This window comes from Miniopterus schreibersii (assembly GCF_964146895.1).
Source record: "Miniopterus schreibersii genome assembly, chromosome: 4".
NCBI lineage: Eukaryota > Metazoa > Chordata > Mammalia > Chiroptera > Miniopteridae > Miniopterus > Miniopterus schreibersii.
The window spans coordinates 74,048,402-74,063,870 of record NC_138105.1 but is presented as its reverse complement, the minus strand read 5'-3'; the positions used below and the strand labels follow the sequence as shown (position 1 = coordinate 74,063,870).

The 15,469-nt window shown below is 52.7% G+C and overlaps 1 protein-coding gene across 1 annotated transcript in view; it reads left to right on the top strand.

Moving 5' to 3' along the window:
* ELL (elongation factor for RNA polymerase II) overlaps positions 1 to 15,469 on the top strand; it is a 60,577-nt gene that overhangs the window by 42,104 nt on the left and 3,004 nt on the right. The window contains exons 5-10 of the mRNA XM_081134915.1: positions 1,025 to 1,290; positions 5,040 to 5,164; positions 9,294 to 9,390; positions 10,602 to 11,076; positions 14,099 to 14,165; positions 14,472 to 14,643. Coding sequence (XP_080991041.1) covers positions 1,025 to 1,290; positions 5,040 to 5,164; positions 9,294 to 9,390; positions 10,602 to 11,076; positions 14,099 to 14,165; positions 14,472 to 14,643 — 1,202 coding nt within the window. The remainder of the gene's footprint in view (positions 1 to 1,024; positions 1,291 to 5,039; positions 5,165 to 9,293; positions 9,391 to 10,601; positions 11,077 to 14,098; positions 14,166 to 14,471; positions 14,644 to 15,469) is intronic.

Genomic DNA, 15,469 nt, shown 5'->3' with positions numbered 1-15,469 from the left:
TTTGTATATAGTGAGGATTTTTGCAACAGTTTATGTTTTGGTGGAAACACTCATTTGGCCTGTAGTATGCTGACAGGTACGTCCGGCTATGTCTGGTCTCTCCCCACCCCATGTCAGCCTGTCAGCTGGATCCTCTAGGGACAGCGTCAGGCCCAGAAGATTCACAAAGCACTTCTTCCTTTGTTAATCTGACAAATCAGATTTGAGGGTTAAGAGCAAAAAGAAGTCATCATGGAGAGCTTTTTGGCTCAAGGATTCGGGGCATGTGCTGATCTCACTTGGCCATCTGCATTTCCTTGGTGTCAGGGGCAGCATACAGGACAGAATTAACGACTTTCTTCTCAAGAACAGTGTTCACTGGCTCAATGGAGGGGTAGCCATGCTGGACCCCATAGTCTGTACCAGGAGGATGTCGGGAGCGGCCTGTTGTCTCCAAGGCTCTAGGCACAACCATGTCTGCCTGAGGAGCAAGCACTTGGAGCCGCAGCTGGGGAGCTGCTAACACCCTGGGTTCTCCAGAGCAGCTGCCCAAGTGGCCCTGACATCTTTATTACCTTCGTTTCCATAAAAGAGAATGACAGATCCCATGGGACCAGCACAGGCTTATGAAGTGTATAGTCTCTGGGAACTTCTGCCTTGGCAGGTCAGCGATTCCCCCCCTGCCCTTCGCCCATTTAACATCAAAAGGACTCATAGACCAGCCCCTTCTCCCTGTGGTTGACATTTTTGGTCCCCAGGATGATGAAGTCAGTTACGGCCCTAAACATGCTTGTACTTCCTGCACCTCCCATATCTGAGCTGCAGGTGCCCAGTGAACTGTGTGTGGTCAGCAGGTGGCGCTTTCAACCACCCTGGATCTCCAACAAATAGGCTTGGCTGGACACACTGACTTGCCAGAAGTGTGGTGCTGTTGGCCATCACTTTCCACACTCAGGAACTCAGCATCAGCTCCAGGCAGTGTGACACCATGGCTACCCTCTCACCCCCTCCAATTCTTAATTTATCACCTTGGTTCTCATTGCAGGCAAGAAGGTTCAGTTTAGGAAACCAGCCCCAGGGGCAACGGATACCGTGCCCTCCCGGAAGCGGGCGACCCCCATCAATCTGGCAAATGCCATCAAGAAGAGTGGTGTTAGTGGGGGCGGTGGGGTATCTCAGAGACCTTTCCGTGACCGGGTGCTGCATCTTCTGGCACTGAGGCCCTACCGGAAGGCTGAACTGCTGCTGCGGCTACAGAAGGATGGCCTGGCGCAGGCAGACAAGGACACGCTGGACAGCCTCCTCCAGCAGGTGCATGCTTATCCAGGGCTGGCTGGGGTGGGGTGGGGTGGAGTAGGGTTGGGTCCAACCTGCCTATGAGCACCCTCTGCAGATGGTTTGGACACACAGTAGGTTGGGAGTATGGTATTTACTGTCTGGTGTCTTAGGGATCAGCTTAGATCCAGGCCAGCGCCATGTTCCTTGACATCTGCAAACATGTAGGCAGCAGGCACTGCACAGGAGATCCAAGACTTCAGTTGCACAAGCTTTTTAGAATTGAGTGAAACCAGGGAAAGCATACACATTAGTTAGCGAGCACTGCTCACCAGCTGTGACTCCAGGCAGGAAGCTTCACTTCTGGACCCTCCAGTTTCCATCTGTAGCTGGGGCATGACTGCAACACCTCTTGTGGAGCCTAGGTCTTACCTGATGGGAACATGGTGCTGGCAAGTGGAGCCTACTACTAAGAAACAGCCTGGGCTTTGGAGCAAGTGAGTTGATCCCAACCACTTTAGCGAGGCCCTGCCCTTATTCCCAGGGCTCCAGGAGGTAGCTGGAGGACCCCTAGGAAGTGAGTGGCTTGGTCTGGCTTCAACACATCAGCCAGGCCATGTGGATGCTGCTTCACTGTGTTGCTGTGAGGACAGTTATGCCGGCATCCTGAGGAGGAGGTGTGGCTGAGCCTGTCCAGCTCACCCTTCCTTCCTACTTTCCACCTCTGACACTCTGGGCACTTGGCTGGCACCTCCTGTGGCAGAAAGCCCATGCCAAGATGGTAGCTGTAGCTGAGGATGAATTTTTGTGTTTGCTGAGTTGTTCAGCCGGCCTCTAAGTATTCATTTCCCCTTCCTCAGTGCAACCTAAGACTGTTGTGAACGCAACATGTTTGGTAGGAGGATGTTGGCACCCATGCTCCTACCGGGGTCCCTCTTTACCCTTACCCACTCCCCCCCAGAGAGTTCACAGGGAAGGGCAGGGTGGGGAAAAAAGGCCTCTGCAATCTTCCCCTGTGGAAAAGATGGAGCTTCATTTCATGCATGGTTGTAGATCTGGGCTGGGGCCAGGCCCACCCATTATCTCTTGGGGCCTATGGGCAGGTGCCTCCCCACCCTTCACTTAACGAAGACATCTCCTGTGTTCCAGGGGCCTTGGTAATTGCTGACACCTCACATTACCAGTATATCGGGGGCTCCCATGTCCACTCACTGGGCACCTCTGCAGATTTGGCCGCCTGAGGCACCATCCCCAGTTCATAGGTTGTGCTGGCAAGGACTGAGGAGTGATTTTTCTCCATGAGAGTTCAGGAATTGGCTTGAGGGCTTGCCAAAGCATCCAAAAAGCTGCAGAACCAGGAACAACCTCCCCAAGGGGTTCAGCTCCTTAGGAAGACAAATGTGTCGGTCTTGTACTTGCAGATTAAAGGGAAGCACACAGAAGGCCTTTCCTTTGGCTTGGGTGCCCCGAGAGCCTTTTTCTGTAGTATGGGGAGACCCAAGGTAGGGCTGAGGGAAGTTTGGTTGAGTTGTCAGATGTGAGTCAGGGCTAAAGATATGGGTAGGACCCATGCCTGCCCCTGGATGTACCTGCAGCCCTCACTGCTGTCCAGCTGGACCCTCAGCCTCTGGTGTGGCACTTTTAGAAATGCCTTCATTCCCACAGTTTGCTCTTTCCCTGTTAGTGCCTGGAATGAAGAAGAAACATGAGAGATCCTCAAATGCAGAATGTGAAACTTAACTGACTGAGCACATGGTTACACCTGAGGTTTACCCTCAGAGGCCCTCAGACATGGCAGAACACCAAGCTCCATTTTCTAGAGACAGGTCTGGGGATGCTGATACAGACCTGCCTGGACCACCTGCTCTGTTTCTTACCCCTGGATGCTCTTGTTGCTCCAGGCCCTTCTGGAACTAGAGAGGCACCATGATGGGCTATGGCTTCTCCACTCAGCTTGGTTTGGCAGCCTCCTGGAGGCAGCCCAGCCAGCATCTGCAGGCAGAGCGTCCTCCTTGTGCCCACTCTCGTTTCTCCTTAACAGACTCATCTGCCTTGTGCTTCTGTACTCACTACCCAGGTAGTGCTCCCCAGTGATTGTGGGGGATAGCAGGGCCCTGACAACTTGGGGAAGAGGACCACCTCCAAAAATCCCATGGGCTTCACCTCGCCCAGGCTGGCCAGCCTCCCCATGTGACCAGTTATCTGATGAACAGCACTGACAAAATTGCACTCCTCAAAGGAGCCTTTTCTTTCATTTAAAGCAGGATTTAAGGCATCTGTCTCAGGGCTGGCTGGGCTTCAGAGAAACTCATAGGCTCGTCCTCATGAGTGGGAGTGTTGGCGGTGAGAGGGCACTTTTGGAGAGCATTTGAGTAAAATGTATCAAAAGCCATAAAAAACGTTCAGAGCCTTTGACACATTAATCCCACTTCTGGGAAACTGGCTAAAGAAAACCGTTGCCTGCATGGAAAAGCCTGCACACAATGGCGTCTGTTTATTCTACAGAGAAACTGGAAACACATCAGCATCTAACAAAGGAGAAATGTTTGAGTGAATCACAATGTGGCCATTCAGTGGAATATTACTCAACTGTTAAAAATGCTCCCTGTGCCCTGGCCAGTGTGGCTCAATTGGTTGGAGCATTGTCCCATACACTGACAGGTTGCAGGTTCAGTTCCCAGTCAGGGCACATACCTGGGTTTCGTGTTAGATACCTGGTTCAGGTATGTATGTGAGGCAATTGATGTTTCTCTTGCACATTGATGTTTCTCTCCCTCTCCCTCCTTTCTCCTCTAAATAATAAAACGTATCTTCGGGTGAGGATTTAAAAAAAGTCTTTACCAGATAATTCTAGTATCTGAGTAATCTTGGTGTTGGCACCTGATGATTTTCTTAAAAAAATTAAAAATGCTGCTTGTGGAAATTGCTGTAATGTAGGGAGAAATAGCAACACACAGCTACATATGCGTGTGCAGGAGACTAGGGTGCACCCAGCAAGACAGTCACAGAATTGCCCGTTTCAGGGCAGCGGCCTTCAAAACTTAAGCACCCTCAAGGCAAATGTTTTAAACCCATCTTCAAAAACCATCTTGGAGACCAACTCAGCCTTTGTTAACTAATGGGAGGAGAGCTGGCTGGTGCATGGAAGGTGGGCTCAGTCTGTCCCCTGGAGGTGCCCCTCATCTGGCACCCCCAGCCTCCGCCTAATCTGCCCCCAGAGCTGCAAATCCTAGAGGGATGTCTTCGTACATTCAAGCTGCTGTAACAGTCCTGTGGGCTGGGCAGCTCAAACAGACATTTCTCACAGTTCTGGAGACAACATTCAAGATCAAAGTACTGGCACATTGGGTGGCTGGTGAAGGCCTCCTTTGTGGTTCATAGATAACATCTTCACACTGTGTCTTTACATGGCAGAAGGGGTTGAGGGAGCTCTCTGGAGCCTCTTTTATAAGGAGACTAATTCTGATCATGAGAGCTCCGTTCTAATGACCTAAACACCTCCCGGAGGCCTCACCTCCAAATACTATCACATACCATAACATGAATTTTGGGGGAACACACATTCCCTCCATAGCAGGGGGAGGCTGATAATGGGGTTCATAGATGGCAGCCCCCGTTTTTAGAGCCAGCCTGGCCCTTCATAGCTGTAAGATGTGTGCATCTGGACCTGGTGCAGAGGAGCTGGGGGTGGGGTGCCATCTTCTTCCCTTCCAGGTCTGTCTGTCTGCCTCCATTCCCCCTTCCCTCCGGATTTCCCACAAAGTGACACTGGCTGTGTGTTGCAGGTGGCCAATGTGAATGTGAAGGATGGCACGTGTACACTGAAGGACTGTGTGTACAAGGATGTGCAGAAGGACTGGCCTGGCTACTCAGAGGGGGACCAGCAGCTGCTAAAGCGCATGCTTGTTAGGTAAGGCTACCTCTCCTGGGCCTGGGGCAGATCTTACCCTGAGGGTGCTGGGATGACCTTGCCTAGTCCCAAAGGCCTCAGGGCTGAGAGCTGGGTAGAAGGGCCCCATAAGAATTCTCTGGCCGTCTTCCCCATGCCTGGGCAGCCCACCTTGGCCTTCTGGGGAAAAGGCAGCCCCTGCTATATGGGCTAGACAGTATGCATCACTCTCTCGAAAACCAGAGTGCCCAGCAGGCCTCAGTCCACCTAGAGTGTTTCTCATGTCCCCCCTTACCCATAAACCTACAAGTCCCTAAGGGCTTCTGCTTAGGAGGCTATGCCTCATTCTTAAATGGTTCAAATTTAAGAATGCGAAACAGACAAAATAAAACAAAGGTCCCCACAGAGGTGACTAAGCAGGTTAAATGCATCCCCTCAAGGGTTAATTGGGACTAGAGGTCAGGAGTGGCCTAGGGGGCTCTGGGTGGAGTGGGTAAACAGCCTGGTCAGCCAGCGACTGATTCCTTCTCTATTGGTGCCTAGCCTAGGAGCTAGCTGATCACTAATTAGTCCCTAAGTGATTTCTCAGGGACTTGGGGCTTTTTTTTTTTTTTTCCCCAGAGAGAGGAAGGGAGAGGGAGGGAGGGAGGGATAGAAACATCAATGATGAGGGAAAATCATTGATTGTCTGCCTCCTGCTCACCCTTTACTGGGGATGGAGCCGGCAACCCAGGTATGTGCCCTGACTGGGAATCAAACCGTGACCTCCTGGTTCATAGGTCGACGCTCAATCACTGAGCCACGCCAGCTGGGCAGGGGCTTGGAGCTCTTTATGAAGGGCTTTTTTTCTCTTTTAAGTTCAGCTCTTTAAGCAATAATTGCATTTAGAAAGCAAAACTGAGTTGGGGCCACTCTGGGTGAACTCCAGGTTCCTCCTGAGCCCTGCAGGGCATTCATTCCTGAGCCACCAGGCCTGAGGGCCCTGCTCTGCGTGTCCAAGGTTTCTGGGGTGTTGGGGAGCTGAGAGGAGATGGTCTCTGTAGAAGAGACATTCTCCCCCATGTCCCCTCTCTGGCAATCTTCTGTTGCTCCAGCTAAACATGTTAGGTTGACACTGTCCCCTCCTACAGATGTTTTCATTCATCACACAATTTCTTATAAGTATGGTGTTGAAATGGCTGATTACCCCTGCCCAACTGCTTTGAGGTGGCATGGAGCACTTAAGGAGTACAGTGAGGCTGCTCCTGTCCATCCTTCTTTCATAGCTTCTCACCAGGTGCCCAAGTTCCCAGACCCCAGGGCCTTGTTCTCACTAAGTTCCCAGGAAGGGACATGGCTGAGTTCCCATGTGCACGTCTGCTTACAAGCGTGGGTATTTTGCCCATTTAAAGTGTGGAACTTACTACTATTTAGTATATTCACAGTGTTGTACAGCCATGACTTCTAATTCCAGAACATTTCCATCACCCCAAAGGAGCCTCTCCTTTTGTGTGTGTGTGTGTGTGTGTGTGTGTGGTCAGTAGGAAACAGCGCTCAGAGGTTCCCCACCTGGCCCTGTATACCTCCACATAGACGGCCTCACAGGTGATCTGGGGTAGGGGGACACTGAGGCCCTCATAGTCTGAAAACTCATCCTGTCCTTCCTTTTCTTGTGTGGTTGCTCCTAGACTCTTCCTGTTGTCTTCCCTATTATCTTTTCTCCTTTTTTTCTTTTAGGAGATTTCTTTGGCTTCTCCCAACCTGTCTTTTTGACTGTCATTTCTAGTTCCCAAGAGTCCTTCCTATTGTCTTTCTGTAACGTCATGTTCTTATCCATGAGTGATGCCATTTTTAATTTAAGGATATTTTTTAAACATAATAGCTTTATTGAGATACAGTTCACTTAATACAAGTCACCCATTTAAAGTGTAGAACTTACTACTATTTAGTACATTCACAATATTGTGCAGCCATAACCTCTAATTCCAGAACATTTCGATCACCCCAAAGGAGCCTCTCCTCATTAGCAGTCACTCCCCCATTGCCCTCCCCGAACCCCTGGCAATTCATTTTCTGTCTCTGGATTTGCTTCTAGACATTTCATATAAATGGGATCATACACCATGTGGTCTTTTGTGTCTGGCTTCTTTTACTCATTGTAATGTTTTTTAAGGTTCATCCAGGCTGTATCGTTTGTCAGTGCTTCATTCCTTTTTATGGCCAAATAATATTCCATTATGTGGATGGACCACATTTTATTTATTCATCTGTCAATGACACCTAGGTTGTTTCTACCTCTTGGTGTGATTGTGCTTCCTTGAACATTTATGTCCAAGGATTTGTGTGGATGTGGATTTTCAGTTCTCTTAAACACATACTAAGGAATTGCCGAGCCATATGGTAATTTTATGATTAACTTTTTGAAAAAACCACTGAACTCTTTCTCAGTGACTGCACCATTTTACATTCCTACCAGCAGTGCACAAAAGTTCCAGTTTTTCTACATCCTTACCAATACTTATTTTCCGTTTTTTTGTTTGTTTGTTTTGTTTTTAGTCTAGCTATCCTAGTGGGTATGAAGTAGTATCTCACTGCGGTTTTGATTTGCATTTCCCTGATGAAGAATGATGTTGAGCACCTTCTCATGTGCTTATTGGCCATTTGTATATCATCCATCTTTGAAGAGATGTCTATTCAAGTCCTTTGTCTTTCTGAAGATATTAAGACTGGTGGTTTTGTTGTTGAGTTAAAGTTTTCATCCTCTTACAGTCTCTCTTTCCTTTCAAATGCATTTTTGTCTATTTTGGATCCTGACATTTGTTGCCTAGAAGCTCCACCCTCCTCAGGACTTTCCTCTGGGCGGCTCTGACTCCTCTGGAGGGCCCCTCTGTTTCTTCTCCCCAGGCCACAAATCTGTCCCTCCTGTCGTCCAGGTGTGGCCCGAGCTGCCTCCTAGCATCTGGAGAAGACCTGAGCTCCCTCTCTTCTGGACATGCTGTGGGCTCTGTAGCAGACCAGGTCACAGAGCTGGGCTGTGTAGGAACAGCCTGGTGGGAGCTCCTCTTCTGAGATCCCTGAGGCTACGATCCCTAGGCCTTAGAATTCTGTGGTTTTCTCGGATCCTACAGGACAGTTATCACCTGTATTTCTGCTTTAGTGTTAAATGTTGTTCTCTTGTTCCCTTCCCTCTTCATTCCTTTTTAGTGGGGAGCTTGAAAGATAGTAAACAGAAATGCCTGTCCTTGGTTTTCATTCTTTAATCAGAGCTCTGGTAGCTTCCCTGTGGCTGGACAGCAAGCCTGTCCCCCTTGGCCAAATGGACCGTGTTGCCTAGTGAGTGCCTGCATGTTTTGGGCACCTTTCCTGTGGCTCTCCTTGCATTTTGGGCCACATGCAGGGGACAGCAGCAGTGGTTTCGAGTGTGACCATTGGTTAGGGAGTCAGGCTTGCTTGTCACTTGGAGCAGCACAGATGTGGCCCTCGAGCCCCTGGACCTCAGCCTTCCTGCAGGGCAAGGAGGGCCCTCAGCACCACACACAGCACAGGATCACCTTCAAACGTTGGGGTGTCTGTCTCTTTTATCTCTGGCTTCATTGTTTTGTTCAGGTCCAGGTGGGCCAGTGGCCACCCCTGTTATCCACAAGGAGGTGCTATGGCCTGGGCTCCCAGGAAGGCACATACTGAATCTAGAAGGCCATTCTCTCACAGACCAGGACATCTCAGTTCTTTTCTATATTCTCTAAAGTTTCTGCAATGAGCGTCATTATTAGGATGAACAGTTGAGTCGCCAATACCCCAGTGTCCCAGCTCTCATGGGTAAACAGTACCCATGAGTGTTTGGTCAATTTTACATGGTTACCTAGTCTCCCTGGCAACAGGAGTCTAGATGAGTGGGTGATCAACTGATCCGTCTCTGGGCATAGGACGCCCATTGGGGCAGTCCTCTGGGCAGCTGTGGGTAAAACTAGGAGAGATGTACTCCAGCAGCTCTGCCCACCAGGCCCTGACATACCCATTATGCTCACCCTCTTCTGGTTCAGGACAGCAGCCCTTCTCCATATCACTCGGTGAAGATGGGATAGTGTGGTGTCAGTGCAGAGACAGATGGACCTGGGTGCACCCTGTAGGGTTACTGCTGCAAGCCCCCACCCAGCCTGATTCTCCTTTGCAGAAAGCTATGCCAGCCACAGAGTACAGGTGGCCTCCCTGGAGACCCTGCTGCCGCCAGCCCTCCAAGAGAGCATGGGAGCTCAGTCTCACCCCCGCAGGTAGGAGCAGTGGACATGGGTATGACAGTGTGGAGGTGCTGATGTTTGTGGAGGAGGAGGAGAGTGGGTCTTACCCAGAGACTATTGGGACCTTGGCTTAGGGCTGGGACATATCCTTCAACAAATGAGCAGCTGTCTGGCTTCCCCAGGCTGGAGGCCTGGGCCCAGGACCTGGGTGTACTTTTCTTGGATATCTTCCAGTAGTGTGGCCAAGGGAGGACAAGAACTGGACTGCTCTGAGCTTCGTGTTCTGTTGCCTCTCAGGGCTGTTGTGAGGATTTCATAAAATCCAGTGTGCTGGCTGCAGGATGGAATGGCACCCAGTGGGGCTCTGTGAGCAATGGCTTATTGCCATTTTAGTCAGTAGTCAGGAAATTTGGGGTGGGAGCCTGGGGGGCTCACCTGGCTCTGGTTGGGGTTCTTTGACTATGCCCCTCTCATCATTGCTTGAGCTTTTTGGTAAAAGTTATCCCCGCCCACCTTTGTGCTCTGACTTATGAGTCCCATATCCGGGCCCCTCTCCCTCTCATCTCCCCCTCCTCCTCTGGCCTGGAGCACCCAACCCACATGAAATGCCAGGTTCATATACACCTTAGCTCTTGGGCCTCATTTCACCCACACCCCACTACTAACCCCTTGTCCTGGACCTGCATTCTGCAGTCTTTATCTCTAACAATTTCCCTGGGTCATGGCCACCTGTTCCAGTGTTGGCTCCCCTCCTATGGTCTGGCCTTTCCTCGCATGCCTCAGCCTAAGCATATGTGAAATGAGGATGAGACCTGGACCATGTCACTGGGCTGCTGTGAGATCCAAGTAGTTAAGAGGCCCCATAGCGGCTCCTCTCATGGCAAGTCCAAGTTAGGGGTTTGGGGTGATGGATCTCGGCAGTGGTGTTGCCCTGTGTTCCTCAAACTTGGCCTGGCATCATTCCTGTTATCTGGGGAAGATGCTGAACACAGCTTCATTTTAGACCAGTCCCTGGAGGTGGTTGGCCAGTTCACTGATGACTGTTCTTCCTCTGCAGCGTCCTTGGGGTGGGCACCAAGGGCCTGGCTGGTGTCTGGGCGCCCCTTTGTGGCTGGAGTAGGCCTTGCAGGTGGGCACTGGTGCTCACTTAACAGGTTGGCCTGTTGCTGCCAAGCCACTCCCCAGGGGACGCCTGCCGCTCCAGGCACAGGCTTTCCTCTAAAATGGTCTCCCTTCCTTCCCAGAAACGGCCTCAGCCTCCTGATTTCATTGACCCCCTGGCCAACAAGAAACCAAGGATATCACACTTCACCCAGAGAGCTCAGCCTGCTGCCAATGGGAAACTAAATGTGCACCATGGCCGGGAGGCCCTGCTGCCCACCCTTGGCCCACTGGCTGGCACAGACTCCCACCTATCCCCACGGCTGGATCCTCTGAGGGCACACGACCCTCTGACCGATGTTAGCAATGACCTGGGCCACAGTGGCCGGGACTGTGATCACGGGGAAGTGCCCCCCTCAGTCCCTGCTGCCTGCCTCAGCCTGCCCCTGCTGAAGGACTGTGCTCAGCCCAGCAGGCCCCATGGTGGATCATCTCGTGGCAAGTCCAAGAAGAAGTCCAAGAAGCACAAGGACAAGGAGAGGGCAGCTGGGGACAGGCACCGGGCAAGGCCACCAGACCTTGTGCCTAGTTCCCTTGGAGCCCCGCCAGTCACCCAGGGTAGGTGCCGAGAGGCAGGTCTGGGGCAGGGGCTCTGCAGGAGGGTACTGCCAGGAGCCTGAGCACCAGCTCCACATAGTGCTAAGGGGGCCACAATGCCCCATGAGTCCCTACGTTGGCTTGCTCTGTACATTCAGCCCCTCTGCACCCCGTGTTCTCACACTGGGCATCTGTGAATGACCCAGAGGTCTTGGCTCCAGAGCCTTCTGCAATCCTTTATGTGCCAGGCAGCACTGGGGGCTAGAGACACAGGTTCAACCAAGCTGAGGCTCGCAGGAGGGGCACTGCATGGGGACAGGAATAAGTTCCAGGCATAGGCACTGAGGGGTCAGGGTGTGTCAGAAGCCTGATGGGCTCAGGGAAAGCCTTGAGGATGACCTGGCAGGAGAAGGGCAGCATCTGGACTGCCATGGGCCTCGTTCGGCCTGAAGATCCTATGGAGAAAGGGTCTGGGAGGTTGTTCATAGAACAGCGGGTCATAAGAGCTGGAACAAGGTCACATAACCAATGGGGAAGCTGGATATTGAGAGATTTGGGGTCCCAGAAGCAGGATGAGAGGTACAAGGCCTGCCTGGGCCATGTACTGGGCAGGAAACCTCTGTGGGGCCCAGGGACGCTAGAGAGGCATGAGGACTGGCCAGGCTCGCAGCAGAGGCTGGGCCACCCTGAGTTCACAGCCCTAGGCACCTGAGCTGAGCACCCCGTGTGGCTGTGAACTTGACCAGTATGTAGCAACACAATCATAGCCCCCCTGCCACACACACACACAAACACATACACATGCAGACAGTCCCAGGCTTGTCACCTGCTGTGGCTCTGGGATCATTTCCCCAGGCAGGGTCTGAATAGGGGCATTCCTGGGGTGGCAAAGCCATTTTTTTCCTCCTTAAGGCTTTTTAAGGAGTTGTTCAATTGCCCTCTAGAAAGGCTGCTACAGCCCCTCCCTCTGGCTGGAGGGCAAGTCCTAGCAGACACAGGGTCAGTCCTCTGAGTTCCTGTTGGCCCTGCTGCGCCACTGGGCTTCCCAGCATCTGGGTAGGCAGGCTGGGAGAAGGTGGCCTGGTTCCCTGAGTGCCCCATGATCCTGCCTTGGCCAGGGAGACAGGTTCTCAGCATCCTGGCCCAATAGCACGTTCTCTACCAAGTGGTGGAAGCGAGACCCTTTTGCCTCTGGCAGGGCCCTGGGAAGGAGGAAGACTAGGGCCAGAAAGATGAAGCCCAGGCTGGCCCCACGCACACATGGGGCTCAGATCCTGCCTGTTGCGAGTCGGCCAGGCAGCTTATCCCCAGTCCCCAGACTGAGGTAAGAAAGTAAAATTTAGAATCAGGCAAACCAGGGAGTAGAAGCACCCAGGAAGAGGAAAGGGATGGCTGAGCACCAGAAGCTGTGCCTGGCATTGATGATCATCTTAACTTAACGTCTTTCAGGCGGCTCAAATGATCACACTAATGGGTAGGCGCAGAGCTCCCCCACTGTCCACTCAGAGCCCTCTTCACCCTGTGCCACTCTGCAGCTCTTTCTAGGGTATGGGCTGTGCTGTCCATGTGCAGGCAAAAAACATACTTTCCTTAACAGTGGCATTGTTCTCTGGCTCCAGGCCTTTCCCCAAACTCTGGAAAAGATTCCAAGACAGCACCTGAGGAAGCTGCATATGTTGATTTAACCTACTCTTCTGCATGGCACTGACCCCTAGTCTGGCCCTGTTGTCCCAGCCCTGCCTAATGATCACCTGTGACCCTGACAGGTGCAGCTGCCTTCACCTGTCAGGCAAGTGGCTGTGTTCATGGCCCCCACTTGTGCCTCCCAGGGCTACTCTCTGGCCATCCTCATCGTAACCTTGTGCTAAGGCCACTCCTGGGACCTGTGCCTACTCCCAAACTCTTACTCAGGCCATGGACCACTCCTGTGGCCTCAAAGTGCCTTTCTAGTAGGCAGGTTGGTGTGCTCGGTGGGTAGCGTGAGCTTAGCTCAGGCCCACTGACCCCTGTGGGCAGGGTGGGAAGGCCTTTCTCTAGGGCCTGCAATGTGAACTCACAGTCACATCCCCTTGACCCTGTCTCTGGAAAGCACAGGAGAAGCTAGTGGAGTGATAGGGGTCAAGAAAGGGAACAGATTGGGGTGGAGGAAAAGGAGCAGCTGTGGGGGTTGTTGCCAGCAAGACTGAGGCCCCATGGCAGGAACCGCCTCAGCTAGTACTGGGGAGGACTAGTAATCCAGCAGGGGTGGGGTCCTTAGAGGTTTACCGCAGGCAGGATTCCAAAGGTTTCTTGAGCCTCAAGGCAGAACCCCAGAGGCCCACCTTGCACAGGGCATGCATCATGGAAACATGGACTAAACCCTCATATACATGTCTATCAGGCTTCGGCCCAGGGAGACCACAGCCTCATTAAAGACGATGCACTCAGGTGCAGGTGGGGGTGTGCTGCAGGGTGGCCTTGTGCCCAGATGCCTACCACCTAAGTGTGAAATCGAGAGGGCTTGGCAAACTGCCCTCCTCCCACAAAGTGATAAAACCTCTTTTATGTTGGGAAGAGCCGTCTCGAAAAAGCTGGGGGGTTAGGGGTAGATACACTATTTGTAGTTTCAGTTGACTCTAGTGCAGGCAGGCCTTATTCCCTTGTCCTGAAGCCCCACCACAAGGACAACCTAGGGTGTGCCCCTTCACAACTCTGGCCCAGCCCTGTTCTGGGGCTGTCCTTTGGGTCCTGAAGTCCCAGGTCTGGTGGGAAGAGGGGGAGCATCAGGTAGAGCTCAGACCACTGTCAGCAGAGAGGTACAGGCAAGTTCGAGGTTTCCCCCAGGGGCCATCTGTCCTTCATGGCTGGAGACCAAACACCCCACGGACTTGGTTGCTCTGCACTTACATAGCTGTGGCTCGGGAACATACATGCCCACATAATGGACCCAGTTTCCCTGGGTCCAGCAGGGTCCTGCAGTCTCTCACTGCCCCTCTGCCATCCCCTCCATGTCCTTCAGAAAACGAAGCCTGAACCTTTTGCAGATCTTGTTTGCTCTCTGTAGGTTTAAATGGGACCTGCAACAGTTCAAGTGTCCCCACATCAACCTCGGAGACGCCAGACTACTTGCTGTGAGTACTTCCTTTCGGCTGGCTGCCCTTCTCCCAGGGACTTTACCCTGCCTTCCCCTCACCCTGCACTGCAGCTCAGCAACCGCAGAACTGAATCCAAATCCCTGTGTGCCAGTTCCAGCCACTCAGCCTGTTCTAGGCCAGGTTCCTGCTTGGGTCGGGCCCTTCCTGGGTGGGGCTTAGTCACCAGCCCTGGGACACCAGCCTCCCTCTTGAGCCACCTTTTAGATAGAGCTTAGTTACCAGCCACTGGCACTCTAGCCTATCCGCAGCAGCCCTTGAACCCTGCCATTCTCCCTTTTCCAGAAAATATGCCACCATCTCCTCCTCAGAGCAGCGCCAAAGCTATAAGAATGACTTCAACGCTGAGTACAGTGAGTACCGAGACCTGCACGCCCGCATTGAGCAGATCACACGGCGCTTCACGCAGCTGGATGCCCAGCTCCGGCAGCTCTCCCAGGGCTCTGAGGAGTACGAGGTAGGGCCCCCTGCCTGCACCCCACCCTGGGGGACATGGGCATGTTTCTCAAAGTCCAGCTAAGTCCAAGGCCTCCAAACCTAGCTGATGCCCTCTCTGGGGAAGAGGGGATGAGCCAGCATTTTGACCCCTCATGGACTGGCAAGGTTACCACCCCTTGCTAGTCACTTGGCTCAGGCCTGGGTCTGGGCTCTGCCATGGGAGCCCAAAGACTCTGCCTGCTTAGCCTCCTCTGTAGTGGGGACAGTGGAGTCAACTCTGTAGGTGGAATATGAGTCCCAGGGGCAGGGATGGTACTTGGAGCAGCCAGGAAGGCCAGGGGACATTGGGTCGGGGCACCTGTGTCCTGTCTGTGAGAGTTCCTGGAGTCCTCTCTGCAGCCCACTGCCTATATCATGGGACACCCCGGCTAGGAAGGGAAGAGCCAGGCTACACTGTACCCCATGGCCCATCTGTATGCCATCAAAGCCACAGTGGGAGGTAGGAGGGCATGGAGTGTCCCTGTGGTCCTCTACCTGTACCAGGTGTCCCTTGTCCTCTGCCCTAGGGCACATGGGCTCCCTAAGCCCCCATGTGGGAGCTCCCTGCAGTGGGAGGGTCTTAGTCACCAGCCCTGGGACACCAGCCTCCCTCTTGAGCCACCTTTTAGAGCTGGCCACCTGACTGCAGGGCCAGCCCTAATTAATCAGGGTCTTTCTCCACTGGTGAGGCCACTTTGGCTTCCAGTGGAGACAGCTCTTGATTGGAAGAGCAATGGGGATTCTGAGAGTCTGGGACAGATGAGCCCCCAGGACATCCCCATCCTCCCTCCTCCTTGCCCCCATAT